This window comes from Siniperca chuatsi, linkage group LG2 (assembly GCF_020085105.1).
Source record: "Siniperca chuatsi isolate FFG_IHB_CAS linkage group LG2, ASM2008510v1, whole genome shotgun sequence".
In the NCBI taxonomy this organism is placed as follows: Eukaryota; Metazoa; Chordata; class Actinopteri; order Centrarchiformes; family Sinipercidae; genus Siniperca; species Siniperca chuatsi.
The window spans coordinates 33,715,380-33,728,184 of record NC_058043.1 but is presented as its reverse complement, the minus strand read 5'-3'; the positions used below and the strand labels follow the sequence as shown (position 1 = coordinate 33,728,184).

At 43.4% G+C, this 12,805-nt stretch overlaps 1 protein-coding gene across 1 annotated transcript; it reads left to right on the top strand.

Moving 5' to 3' along the window:
* Nucleotides 1-7,511: 7,511 nt before the first annotated feature.
* On the top strand, nucleotides 7,512-11,508 carry barx1 (BARX homeobox 1). The gene is made up of 4 exons (XM_044169862.1): nucleotides 7,512-8,080; nucleotides 9,374-9,665; nucleotides 10,383-10,467; nucleotides 10,970-11,508. Exons 1-4 carry the CDS (start codon nucleotides 7,879-7,881, stop codon nucleotides 11,132-11,134), a joined length of 744 nt encoding a protein of 247 aa, XP_044025797.1. The 5' UTR covers nucleotides 7,512-7,878; the 3' UTR covers nucleotides 11,135-11,508.
* Nucleotides 11,509-12,805: the final 1,297 nt, after the last annotated feature.

The window sequence follows — 12,805 nt, the reverse complement described above, 5'->3', positions numbered from 1 at the left end:
CTTTGCATCCAAAAGGTACACTTCTTATACCAGAACAGTGGGTGGTGGTTTACAGGTTACATCATCTATAGCTGAGACAAAAAAAGAGACTGTCTCCGTCCCAAGTTATCAGTATAAAAAGAACAGACACTTCTATCTTATGTTAGGAACATTTACTGCCCCATAACCCAAAACAGCATAATCACAGGGCCCGAGGCCTCATTTGTGAAACCATTCTTTAGTCAAAGTGTCACCCATAAAGCCCTCAGTCACCCAAGTTTCTCCCACAGACACTGATAAACAAACAAAGGACATTATTAGCTATTACCTAGCTTAGCATTCCAGTATTTTGAATCTTAGCAAAGTGAGGATTACATAACATCCGTATATGTTCGAGGCGCACCCTGGAACTAGTATACTAGTATTCGATTTATACCATGGCCACTAGCCACCTATCAATAAAATCATTGTTAACACATACAGCAAATAACAATTATGCATGTGGTACATTGATTGGCCAATCAGTACCACCATTCTACACTGATAGTGTACTATTCACTCTTTATTAACACTGTCTTTGCTTAAAGGGTCAGTTCAAGCAAGTCTCACACATACACGCATTACGTTTTTTATCAACATAATTAATTGAACGTATCAGTAAAATGTGCTGTAACTGGCGAGCTAACCGGTAATTAAGTCAGTCACAATAGCTCCCAGAGATTCTCTCTATTTTCTCTCTACTGTTCTGTTTACTCTCCCCTGACATTTTGTTCACCATTTCACTCAATAAAAAGCTATTGAATAAGGAAAATAAAGATCTCCTTTACCTGGTTGTTAACAAGACAACAAATTCACACAGTTTATTCAAAAGACGTATTTGTACCATCGACTCCTGTCTCATAATTGTCTGCATGCCTCTGTTGTGGAGCAGTTAATATTCTGACCAAGGAGGTTAAATAAAAGTGGATGGTGACACACGGCTAATAAGCTACGATAGCTTCCTCTATTATGAGCTCTCCGACTCTCCATCCTATTAAAAGGTCAGCACTGTCAAGATGGCTTCCTGTTGCTAAACATTATGAATTTGCAGGTCAAAGTTGAGCTCAGCGCAAAATAATTTGTGAAACATATTTATATTGAAATTATTAGCTGTCGTAGCCTTTTTTGAGGCAGTGGTGTATTATTGTTGTGTGTTATTTCTCTATTTATTAGGTTCCCCATTAGCTTTTGACACAGTGGTTGCTAATTGTCCTGGAGTCGACACCAAGGCTGGATAACAAAGCCGGCGACTGCCCCCAGTGTCTCAGACCCTTTAGGGGCTATGGAAGTGGAAAAAGAGGCCACTGAGCAAGCCAGTGACACTTTGGGACCACTAAATTCAGGAGCTAATGAATACGCTACCTGACAAAGCCTTGAATGACAGGTATAGTGAAATCAAAGCAGAGCACGTAGCTGCAAGCCAGCAAAATGAGGCGCTGCTGCAAGAAACTGAAGAGCTCCGCAAAATGCACTGAAGGAGGCAACGGAGGCCACGAGGCTCCAAAATAAGGACATGCAAGAGGAAATCCAGGAGCTCAAGGAAAAATGTAGAAATATAAAAGCTTTGGATGAAATCTATGATGCACTGAAAGCAGAGAAAGAGGCGAATGGCCAGCCAGATGACGATCTGAGACAGCATATTCAGGAGATGTGCAAAGAACTCCGGTAGGAAAAGGACTTGCAAGAAATGAATGAGGTAATGAAAGTGTTGAAAGAAGCCATGAGCCAGCAAAACAACTACAAAGATAATCGACAATCAAACATTTCGAGGCGTCGTGTAGGGAGAGGATGTACCGCATCGAACTGGTAAGCAGACAAAATTATAATTTATCCAAGAACAAGTTCATCAAGTTACCAGGCAGCTCCAGATATAAGCCCTAAAATCAGAAGAAACATCTGTCGTGGCATTAAATAATGAGATTCTTAAAAACATAGAGCACTCTACTCAAAGCTTCTAAGTAAAGAAGACTTTGAAGACAAGTACAATACACTGAAAGAGGAGATAGAAACCTTGAGACAACACAAGGATGAACTCCATCAAGAAATCCAGAACCAAAAAGAAACTGCTTTAAAGGTAAAATATAAGTGAATGAAAGCAGAGAAAAAGGCTCTAACTCATCGAAATAACACCCTGAAAAAAGAAATTCAGGAGATGGAGAAAAGGCTTGTAAAGGAACAAGCATTGGAAGACAGGAATAAGGTCATAAAAGAAGAAAATAAAGTTATGAGCCAACAAAATTGCACATTGCAACTCGAGGTTCAGGAGCTTTATGACAGACTCCAAAAGTGCAAAAGTATCGGTGGTCATGTATCAGTCGCTGACAACGGAAAGAGATGCCATGAGCCGGGAGAAGGACGCGCTTCGACGAGAGGTCCAGGAGCTCAATAAAATGTTGAAGGCTGAGAAAGAGAACATCTGCTGAGAGCACAACACTCTACAACAAGAAATTCAAGACCCGAACAGCTCCTAAAGAGCTATGGAAAGCTGAAATATGATACTGTGGAGTCATGTTTTTGCGGGTCAAAGGCTATGGATCACACTAAAAGGTGCTGTTTAAATTCCTGGGCCTGAGCCTTTCTGTGTGGACTTTGATTTTCTGAATTCCACGCTAAAGTAAATGCCTTTCAAAGAAAATCATTTCTTCCTAACCTTTAAAATACCCGGCGCTCAGTCTGTGACTGCTAACACACTGCTTCTGCCACAACTGGCCGACTGCTGAGAGTAAATCTTTTTTCTGAAGTCCTCTGGTGCTGCCTAGTGGCTGTTCGAGATGGTGATGTTCAGCTGGAAAGGACAAGAATATAAAATACAACACTACTAATATTTAATTGATAAATATATTTCTGCTTATATTTATGTTTGAGGAATATCATTGAGTATAGACTGCATACACCATCCAAACATGACCTGTAAGAAGCTTAGTGATCGACGGTACCAGCGGAGCTGACGGTTTGATCTTCCTGTATCCAGTCAAATCCGTTGTTAAATAGATTCATCTTTGGTACAAAACAGGCTGGATTTTATGAACATAAATGTTGACGTGCAAATCTATATCAGGTCCCAGTGTGGATCTGGTGACAAACCAAGATCTTTTATTCCCAGAATTCCTCTTAGATTTTGCATATAAAATGGAGCCTTACTGAAGAGACCTCTGTTATTGTCATGAGCACTTTAGGCAATCATAGAGTCAGCATGAGCATCCATAACCTCCTTCGACTCTGGGCACTGGAGAGAAGATGTGTATAAACAGCATTCCAGTACAGATATGCTGCTGTCATTCAATGAAGATGTTAGCACAAGTGAATTAAGGCAGCTGATGATTGGACAGGAGGACAGGAGCTGATAGGTTTGTGTCAGCATATTTTATATTGTTGGTTTTTCCCAACAGACCTGGGTGAGTTACAAAATCAGCCCAGTGGACACAGGCCCAGGGAACCAAGGTCCTCCAGCCAGGGCCTCTCTGTGACTGTGAGTCAAGTAGCTCAGTCCATCGTGTCAGTAACTGCACAAAAAGGACGTTGTAAAAAGCTGAGGGAATAACCTGTACGCTGACTTTGAGTATGTCACAGAAAGAAGCAAACTGTGCCTTTGTTTATTTGTTTAGATCCCCATCAGCTACAGTAACAACCACAGTAGCTACTCATCCTGGGGTCCACATAATGTGTTTACAATACTTCAATAAAATAAAAGTATTAAAAAAACCTGACACATAATATCTGACATCCATAGAAGACTCAACATTACTAAAATAAACGCTAAGATAAAACAACACGATAGTTAAAAACCCGTCTAGAGCAATAAAATAGCTTTACATAATTGTATCACCTCTTAGAGATCTGAGTAATCAATAAGCACCACACATCTTCTAATTACAAAACAATCAGGTTAGAAAGCTCTCTACATCAATATAACATTTTAGGGTGCAAACCAGGACCATTTATGGCTATTCCATTTCTTGAGTAAATAAATCCAATCTTAACATTTTATTAAAGCGTGTTTTACTTCTTTCCGTGGTCAAAAATCCTGGTAACAAATTCCTTGCTCGATAACTTACTTGTCTCTTCTCTGTAATGAACCTGTTCTACAAGGGGGCAATAAAGATGGCCCTCACATGACTGCTCATCAGAAAAGGAGCAGTTTGGGGCTCAGTGCCTTGACTTTGACATGCGGGCTGGGGGAAGGCGGGATCAAACCGCCGATCTTCCAATTAGTGGACAACCCGCTCTACCTCTAAGCCATTTTAAGAGTGCTAAAGACTGAAATAGTATGCATGGTAGACATGCATTGTGTTGTGGTGTGCTTTATGCTGTATATTTAGAACTTGAATTGGATCGAATAGAATCCTGTAGATGGAATATTACATTCTGATTTGATCCCAGGCCTCGCAATAAAAAAGGATCATAGAGCTGAGCAAGCCATCAACTTTTAATACAGAGAAATTGTGGGCTAATGTCCACTTACATTTCTGTACTGCTCTGGTATGTTCCTAGATTTAGTGGAGCAGAATCACAGACCAGGAAGAACGTGCGAGATTAGGCACCGATTCAACAGTTATCAACAGTCAAGCTGAAAAGCCTTCACCAAGTTCACGTGTAGAAAGAATGTGTTTTGTTGCAGGTGCAGCACAATAACATAAAAGTAAGAAGACAAAAAAATATATGTATTAGATGTATTAAAGATCCCCTCCAGACATGCTTTATGACATATAAAAATATACTGATTGAATAATAATTTGCGTCTTGTATTTTAGTATTTTCCACAAAAACATTCAATTACCTCATTAAAAATTCTTAGAATTACACGTACTCCTTCTCCCTCATTAAAAACCCCAGAATCTATGAATTTGGTAATTCTCCTCACTTCAGAAGTTTAACTGCTGGACACAAGATGTCTCCTACTTCACTGAAATGTTCATTCTCAGTGTATGTGACCTGAAGGCTTCAGGTGTCCACATCACACACGTGTAAGTTGCTTATTGGACCATAATTTGCTCCAAACTAGTTGTGATGTCACTAAATCATATTTGTATGGCCACGCGTTAAACTTTCCCCCTTCAGCAGCTGAAAACAAACTGTGCACATACATCATTCTGTACAGTGAAGAGCAAATATCCAGCTGAAGTAACAATAAGCAAAACACATTTTTCAGTGGTGGGGGACTTTAACTAAAACATTTTACATGTCTTATAACAAAAAATACATAACATAAAGATTCACAAATATGTAAAAAAAAAATATACAATCATATTTACAGGAAAAGTAATCTTCTGTTCGATGTGTTAAATGTACACAATGTCAAAGATATCAAGAATGTTACAGGATCTGGGCAATGCAGTTGGTGTTTAGATAAAATGTGCAGTGTGCAGACCTGCAGAAGTATTTGGATACCGTGGGTTATGGCCCAAACTAAGAAGCTGTGGAAGTGAGCAGCACATATACTGTTGGTGTTCTTTTTTTCCAATAAATAAAATAAAAAATATACATTTCTTTTCTGAAACCTGGCATGCTTTATACTACAGAGGGGGTCGTGAGCGTCCTCTGGCAGGGAAACTCTCCTTGCAGTCTCAGAAGTGACCACCAGAGGAAGATGTGTTCCAGCAATGCCAGGTGCTGCAGCTGGAGAGGCCGACACACTTGTGGCAACATGTACATTTGAACAACTTGAGCAAATCCATTGTTGTACCTCACTACTTGTTCCTGAGGACAAGATGACTTTTTCACGCTTTAAGCCTGAAGACCTGAATGGCTCTGCAGACTGTGTAGTGGCCTGTGAGATGGAAAGAACATCTTTAAAGTTGCAACTTTTTACAATGTATTAGACAGAATATGACTAGTAACTGATTATGATTCACGTGAACGATTTCATTGATCATTTGCAAACCAGACTTTGTGTGACACGTCACAACACACATTCTTTTGGAGGATTCATGATTTTACATACCATGCAAAACATGCAAGAGATTCAAAAACTGAACTTTTAGGATACTCTATTGTTTCAAGAGATAAGACAATGATTTCAAATTTTTAATGTTTTTTAATGTTTGTGCATTTGTTAAGTACTGTTAGTGTAAAATGTCAACGGCATACTGACATAAAATTTGCTCTCTCCTTTACTGGATCACGTTCGGCCAGAAAACTATTCAAGAATTCAATTCAGTTTTATTTATATAGCGCCAAATCATAACAGAAGTTATCTCAGGGCACTTGTCCAATAGAGCAGGTCTAGACCGAACTCTTTATAATATTATTAACAAAGACCCAACAATTCCCACCATGAGCAAGCACTTGGCGACAGTGGCAAGGAAAACTTCCCTTAAACTCCCAGAAACTGGACCTGAAAGGTGCTTTATCATTTAACCTGCACTTTTCTACACACTTTAGTCATCCCTCCCTTACAACATGCCATTTCAAGCTGCTTTTATTGGGTATTATTTTTGAGATGTACAGTTATTTTGTTTCAAACGCGTTCACTGATGTGTTACAGTAAAGACTGGAAGAGGTATTTGCACCCAGCACTTTATGGGTATCCTGCTCTGAACTGTGCTCTTGCTATGTTGTGAGTTGGAATATTTGTTCTAGACGCTCTGTTGTATACTGTGTCATATTTTAAAGAAAAGGTTGAAACACAGTGAGATTTAAAAAGTTAAAAGCATTCAAAGGCTCTTTTAGGTTTTCAACTCCAGAGTCGACTTTAGAAGGTCAGGGCTTTTCTCAAAGCAGCCCTGAGACATGCTAAAAATATGCTGTGGGAGATATTTCGTAATTTTTGAGCCAAATAACCACAAAGGAAAAAAATCCCAGAGGTGCTCTGGCCTGGGTTTTTTGACCTCTAGAATGAGATATTTCCCTTTGAGCTGCCTCAGTGGCTTCCCCGGGCCCGACAGCCCGCAGTGGAACGCTGATCCATCAGCTGAGGTTCGAAGTTTGTCCTGACTTCGCATCATATATACAACATTTTGGCAATAATTACATCATACTACATCATCACACATGTTGGGAAATCAGACACAACAGTAGAAGAAAAAAGAGGATATTGGTTTCTTGATCTTCTTCGTCGGCATGCTTATTGTAGAACCTGCAGACTCCGGTGCGGAGCTTCAGGCCTGGCTGCAGCAGCCTCACGCTTTCAGCAGAATTTCACATCATCAAATCTTCACGCGAGAATAAAAACGTATCGATGACTTTGCACAGACCAATTTTAGAAAAGTAGCATGTTTGTTTAAATTTTAACTTTACCTTCTAACTTGAGCTGTCTGCGTTGCATCAACTGCTTCACGCCGTCGTCATCATCATCATCAGTCGCCCGCACGGGATTTAAAATGCCTGTCCTTCCAGGTCCTTATTTTCTTCCATTTTGCATAGAAATCCATGCAGGACAAGTGCGGCTTTGCATGTAACTTTGGCTCAGTGAAGGCAACGAGCAGGCAAACCCTGAGAAGAGGTGGAGCTATGACGAGACCCATAAAACCCGAAGCTTATTCCTCAGCCCACTGCCAGGGTGACGCGCTCAGCGGCTGACAAATAGCTCCGACGTCCGCGGCTCACACACAGCGAGTGGGCATGAATACGGCCGGGTTCGGGAGTTTTTGGTCTAAGGTGTGCTCTCGGTTCCAGATTTCCTCTCCGAAAAGAACCAAATCTGGCCAGAAGTGACGCTCAAAGCCCGCAGAGGACGCACAGAGAAGGCGGCTACCTGCACTTTTGCTTGATCCATAACCTGAGGATAACTTTGATCTACAGTCTTGCTCTCCGGACTACAGAGGCTCTACAGAGGGAATGTGACAGCTGGTCTGGGCCTCTGAAGGAGTGATAATCTGTGTACGCGCTTGCTGTCTGTTAAGGTGACCGCACAGCCAGATTATGCAGCATCCTTTGGACATGGGGGCGCATTACTATCCTCCGGAACTTCATCCCGACCACAGAACTCACCGCTACAGGAGTTTCATGATCGAGGAGATCCTGACTGATCACCCGGAGCACAAAGCGTCGGCTCCGGCCGGGGAGCTCCTTAAATTCGGGGTACATGCGCTCCTGTCCGCCCGGCCTTTCCATAACCAGCTGGGTAAGACGCAGTGCAAAGATGAATTTACATTACACAGCGAGTCGTTGTGAGTGGTTTCATGCTGGGGGAAAATGGAGCGACTGAAAATAGTAATAATAATAATAATAATAATAATAATAGAACGGAGTATTGTTATTAATGACAGCATAGATTTAAAATTTGGATTGTTTTTAATTGCAAATATTACAGTGAGTGCGTATTTTGCTCCTGATTTAAAAAAAAAAATCTTCGGGGGAAGATGATTTAACTTTTGTCACATGTTGGATTGTTTTTAGAATCGAGTAACAGCTAATGGTTTGCGATGATTAAGCAAAAGTCGGGAGGAAATGTGTCAGTTAAAGGAAGCCGCTGGGATAGTAGTGTTTTAAGAAACAAGCTCAGATGTGCGAATATAATATTTGTACTTTGTTACTTGCGTAAAATCCGGATTCTCTGTCGGGTTTCAGGAAGGCCAGTGCTCCCCGAACCGAAGGAAAACATCCTGCATGTTACAATATTTGGGCCTACTCCTGTTCAAGTGGAAAAAATGCAGTAGTTTGTGGCCGACGCTTGCTCTCTGCGCGGCCGTTTCCTCCCGCCCGGTGAGCCGGCGCGCGGAGCAGACGACGCGCTGCCGTGAAGCGTTTGTCTGACCGGAACCTCAGGTGCTTCCATGTAGATTCCCTTTAGCATCAGTTCCGGTGTGTAAAGGCTGGGTGCTGGACATCACACGCTTTGCATTATTTAATAGTGACTCAAATCAGGTGACCTTACCAAGCCTATCTGAATTACAGACGAATTAAAATCCGAATCTGAACATGTAATGTTAAAATAATACATATAGAAAATATAAATATAGATACAAACATCATAATAATGATAACATCATAACACAATACCATTAATAGGCCTTATTCCAACCCTTTTAGGCCCATCCGCGTGATAAGGCCCCATTGTTTGATATCAGTGTGTTTATGTTTGGCCAATATAATGGCTAAACTGCATGCTCATATTTATTATACATTTATTATAAATATGAATATTTGTCCTTATATTCTGTGGGATTATTATTATTATCCCCGTGCGGAGCAACAAGGTCCCGAAGGCTGACCTGAGCAGTTTCTATCGGGAGATATCGCTTCACCAGGCGGCTGTGGGACCGGCACATGCGGGCCAGCGAAAGCAAATGGCCCGAACGCCTGATGTGTCTCACTCCATCTTAAAGTAGCCATCAGCTTCGTTTCTAAAACTCCCTCCGTGTGTGTGTGTGTGTGTGTGTGTGTGTGTGTGTCTGTTCCTTCTCGGTCCCTTCAGTGCTGAAAGCCGACCAGACGAGCCTCCTCAAATTCCCTCTGTCCCCGCTCTCCTGCTCGCTGGGCTCTCCGCTCGGCTCCCCGCTGCTGTCCGCGGCTCCGGGCCTGCAGGTCGGCGCGGCGTCTCACCACCTGCCGCTGGACCTGCACCTCCGCGGGAAGCTGGAGCACGGAGCCGACGGTGGCAGCAAGACCAAGAAGGGCCGCCGAAGCCGCACCGTGTTCACCGAGCTGCAGCTCATGGGCCTGGAGAAGCGCTTCGAGAAGCAGAAGTACCTCTCCACGCCGGATAGGTGGGTTTGCGGTGCGCTCGGAGCGCGGAGAGCAGGCCTGTAGACAGGACGGCACTGTGCCCCCCAACCACCCTCCCGAAAGTACACCAGAAAAAAGGTCGCTATTTAAAAAAATCGATATTTAGGATTTTTTTTCCCCCTTTAACTGTTCAGCTGTACTTTGTGTACATTTTATTTCCCAACAATGATGTTTGAACGTCTTCTTCGCACTGCTGGTAATAAAGTAGCCTCTTCATAAACATCTGAAAATACTGCAAAATACTTATACTTGAAATCACCATTTGTAGGGTTTTAAACTCCCCCCACAATTTCACCAAAACACAGAGGACAGGACCTCAGCCCCTGCTGCCTGGCCCCTGCTGCCCGGGCCCTGCTGCCCGGCCCCTGCTGCCCGGCCCCTGCTGCCCGGCCCCTGCTGCCCGGCCCCTGCTGCCCGGGCCCTGCTGCCTGGCCAGATTTGAAGCCAGTGGCTTTGGGCATTATAATGCAAAGTGAAAGTGTTGCAGTGGTATTTGGTAGCTGTAAATACTCACCAGCCTCCCCTATAAATCAATCCTTTGATTACTTGAATGTGACCATTAATTATGCTGAATTATTAGAAGCAACTGAAAAGATTTAATCATTTGCCCATACAGAAAAATTGTTGGCAAAACCTTGATTTGATCTCCAATTCTAGTTTGAAATGTCTGATGTTGTCGATGTCTTTGCTCCTCACAGAATAGATCTGGCTGAGTCTTTGGGCCTCAGTCAGCTGCAAGTGAAGACATGGTACCAGAACAGAAGGATGAAGTGGAAGAAAATTGTAAGTTATTCTTCATTATAATGACGATGATTACCGAGATGATGATGATGATGATATGGTAGTGGTCATTTTATATGAGGTTAGGCCTGCACCAACAATACAAACAGCAAGAACAAAGCATAGGAAATATTTTTGCTTTACTAGTATTTCAGCAGATGTTAGCACTGACTCGGACTGAAATGTATGTGCGAGCCTGCACGCATAAAGGCCAAATCAGATGATCCGCGAGAGTTCACTCAGCTTGCTATTGTTATGTGCAGGAATAGCCCACCGTTTTAGGAGGTGATATGAAATTTGCTATATCTTTAAATTTAGTTAATGTAAGTTATAAAATGATGGAGTATTTAGAAATAAATGAAAAAATGAATAAACGGTCTGAAAGTATATTTTCTGTCTGTGTTGGTGCGATGAACTGACCAGAGGTCACACAGGTCGCCCTGCTTTTTATTTTTTATTCTTGCGTCGCAGTCGGTAGCTGAACTTAAACCTGATTTTCCTGCAGGTGCTGCAGGGAGGAGGCCTGGAGTCACCGACTAAACCAAAAGGCCGCCCAAAGAAGAACTCCATCCCCAGCAGCGAGCAGCTCTCTGAACAAGAACGGTCCGCTGCTGACGCCGACCACCAGTCAGGTCCCAGCTCCCACTTAGAGAGCACTCAGGAGGAGTGACCCGCAGATACTCTGACTGTGTATGCAGAACCTCTGGGACGCTCAGTGTGTATCTCTCGGATGGGGCCAGAATCCAAAACGGCATGGAGAGGATGTGCTGATGCTCCTGGAGCTGGACCGTCTTGTGCAGCCTCCAGAGACTTGCAGGCCCTGCAGAAACCTAAATTGTACAAGCCGATATCCTCCGACAGCCGTGTGCTTTTGTCGTAGCCCTACCATGCGTTCCCTCATGATGAACTTGCTGCTGTTGAGGAGGGAACTCAAACCTTTGCAGTAGGTCTACCCTTTATATTCTACGGATCCACTCACTCAGCTGTTTTGCATTCCTTTTGTGTAACGATGCTATGTTTAATTATTAAATATATTTTCACTAATACTGTTCTCCGTTTATTATAAAGGACACAGGCTCATGATCATTTGAATCCAGTGTGTGCATATGATGATGATCATGATGATGATGATGATGATGGCTTACCGGCTCATCAGTCACACACAGTCGCGTTCACACGGCTCAGGGCCTAATATGGTTACATACCCTCACAACTAGAAAAGGTCTCATTGATTCCTGACATATTTTGCTGGGTATCAAGTCATATGCCACACATTAAAAATAACAGCGTGCGAGAGCGAGAAAGACCAGTGCAGCCAGGCTCATTAAATGCTGCCATTTCTTGTGAAAAAGCAGGACGATCAAGTGGAATATCCTGGTTTAATGCTGTCATCATGCGTTTCTTGTTAGGATGTGGACTCACGCACGCATTGGTAGTCCTGTCCATTAAGCTGAAGGACAGGAAGTGAGGCTGACTCATCAAGCAGCCTTCCCCAGCCTGTTCTGTGCTGCTGCTGCTGGTCCCAGCTGTGCTGATCCTTGCTTCAAGCTGTTAGTAGTTCGTTTCAATGCAAGTGAGCGCTGCCTGCACGTTAAAGGCTGTCCCATCGCTGTAAAGCTGATAGCTGGCCATTTCTTTGTGCTTGCACTGTTTCAGATTTTTTCCCCCCCACATTTATCACATTTTCTTAAAGCAACGGTCGGATTCAGGTTGCTGTTTGATGCGGTTTCTAAAGGGGGGCTTGCCCTGCCTTCAGGTGGAGGGAAGAGCCCTCTCTCAACAAGCTGGACAGCAAACGAGCAGCGGAATTATTCCTGTCAGTATGGCGGTATGAAAGACTGTGTGTTTATTAATATCTACACTCGGTGCAAAGACTGGAGAATGAAACATTGTGTTTCATAACTCCTTCCACTCCAGAAGACCTGTTTTATTCGAAGCTTCTGTGAGAAGTCAAATGAAGTCCCTGAAGCCACGTGATTTTCGTACGTGGCCAGACTTGGCCCTTGGAGGCAACGTGTCTGTGTCTGAATCCCGTCCGGCTTCTTTTGAACGCGCTCCGGGAGAGGCGCGAGGCCTTTCCCGACCCCTCCCGTCGACTGAAGGCCGCCGAGGCCTCCTCCTCCTCGGCCCGTCCCTGCGAGCCTGCGGTGTTTGGTGCAGCTTCGGCTGTGTGTGACTGGAGGATTTGGTTTGTGTTTGTAGTTACCTAGGACCCAAGCGGAAAGGTCATTTTCAAATGCTGTTGCAGGCTGTACTGCAGCTGCTGCTCCGCCGGCTCCGCGCGTCTCCTCTCAGCCCACTGGCTTCTGGGGAAACATGTGAGGAGCTCGCAGCCCCGAGG

Bases quoted from the DNA above. Each gene is read 5' to 3' on its own strand.
- barx1 (XM_044169862.1), top strand. From the start codon at position 7,879: ATGCAGCATCCTTTGGACATGGGGGCGCATTACTATCCTCCGGAACTT. The intron at 8,081-9,373 runs GTAAGACGCAGT...CGGTCCCTTCAG, and splicing joins GCCTTTCCATAACCAGCTGG to TGCTGAAAGCCGACCAGACG. The intron at 9,666-10,382 runs GTGGGTTTGCGG...TGCTCCTCACAG, and splicing joins TACCTCTCCACGCCGGATAG to AATAGATCTGGCTGAGTCTT.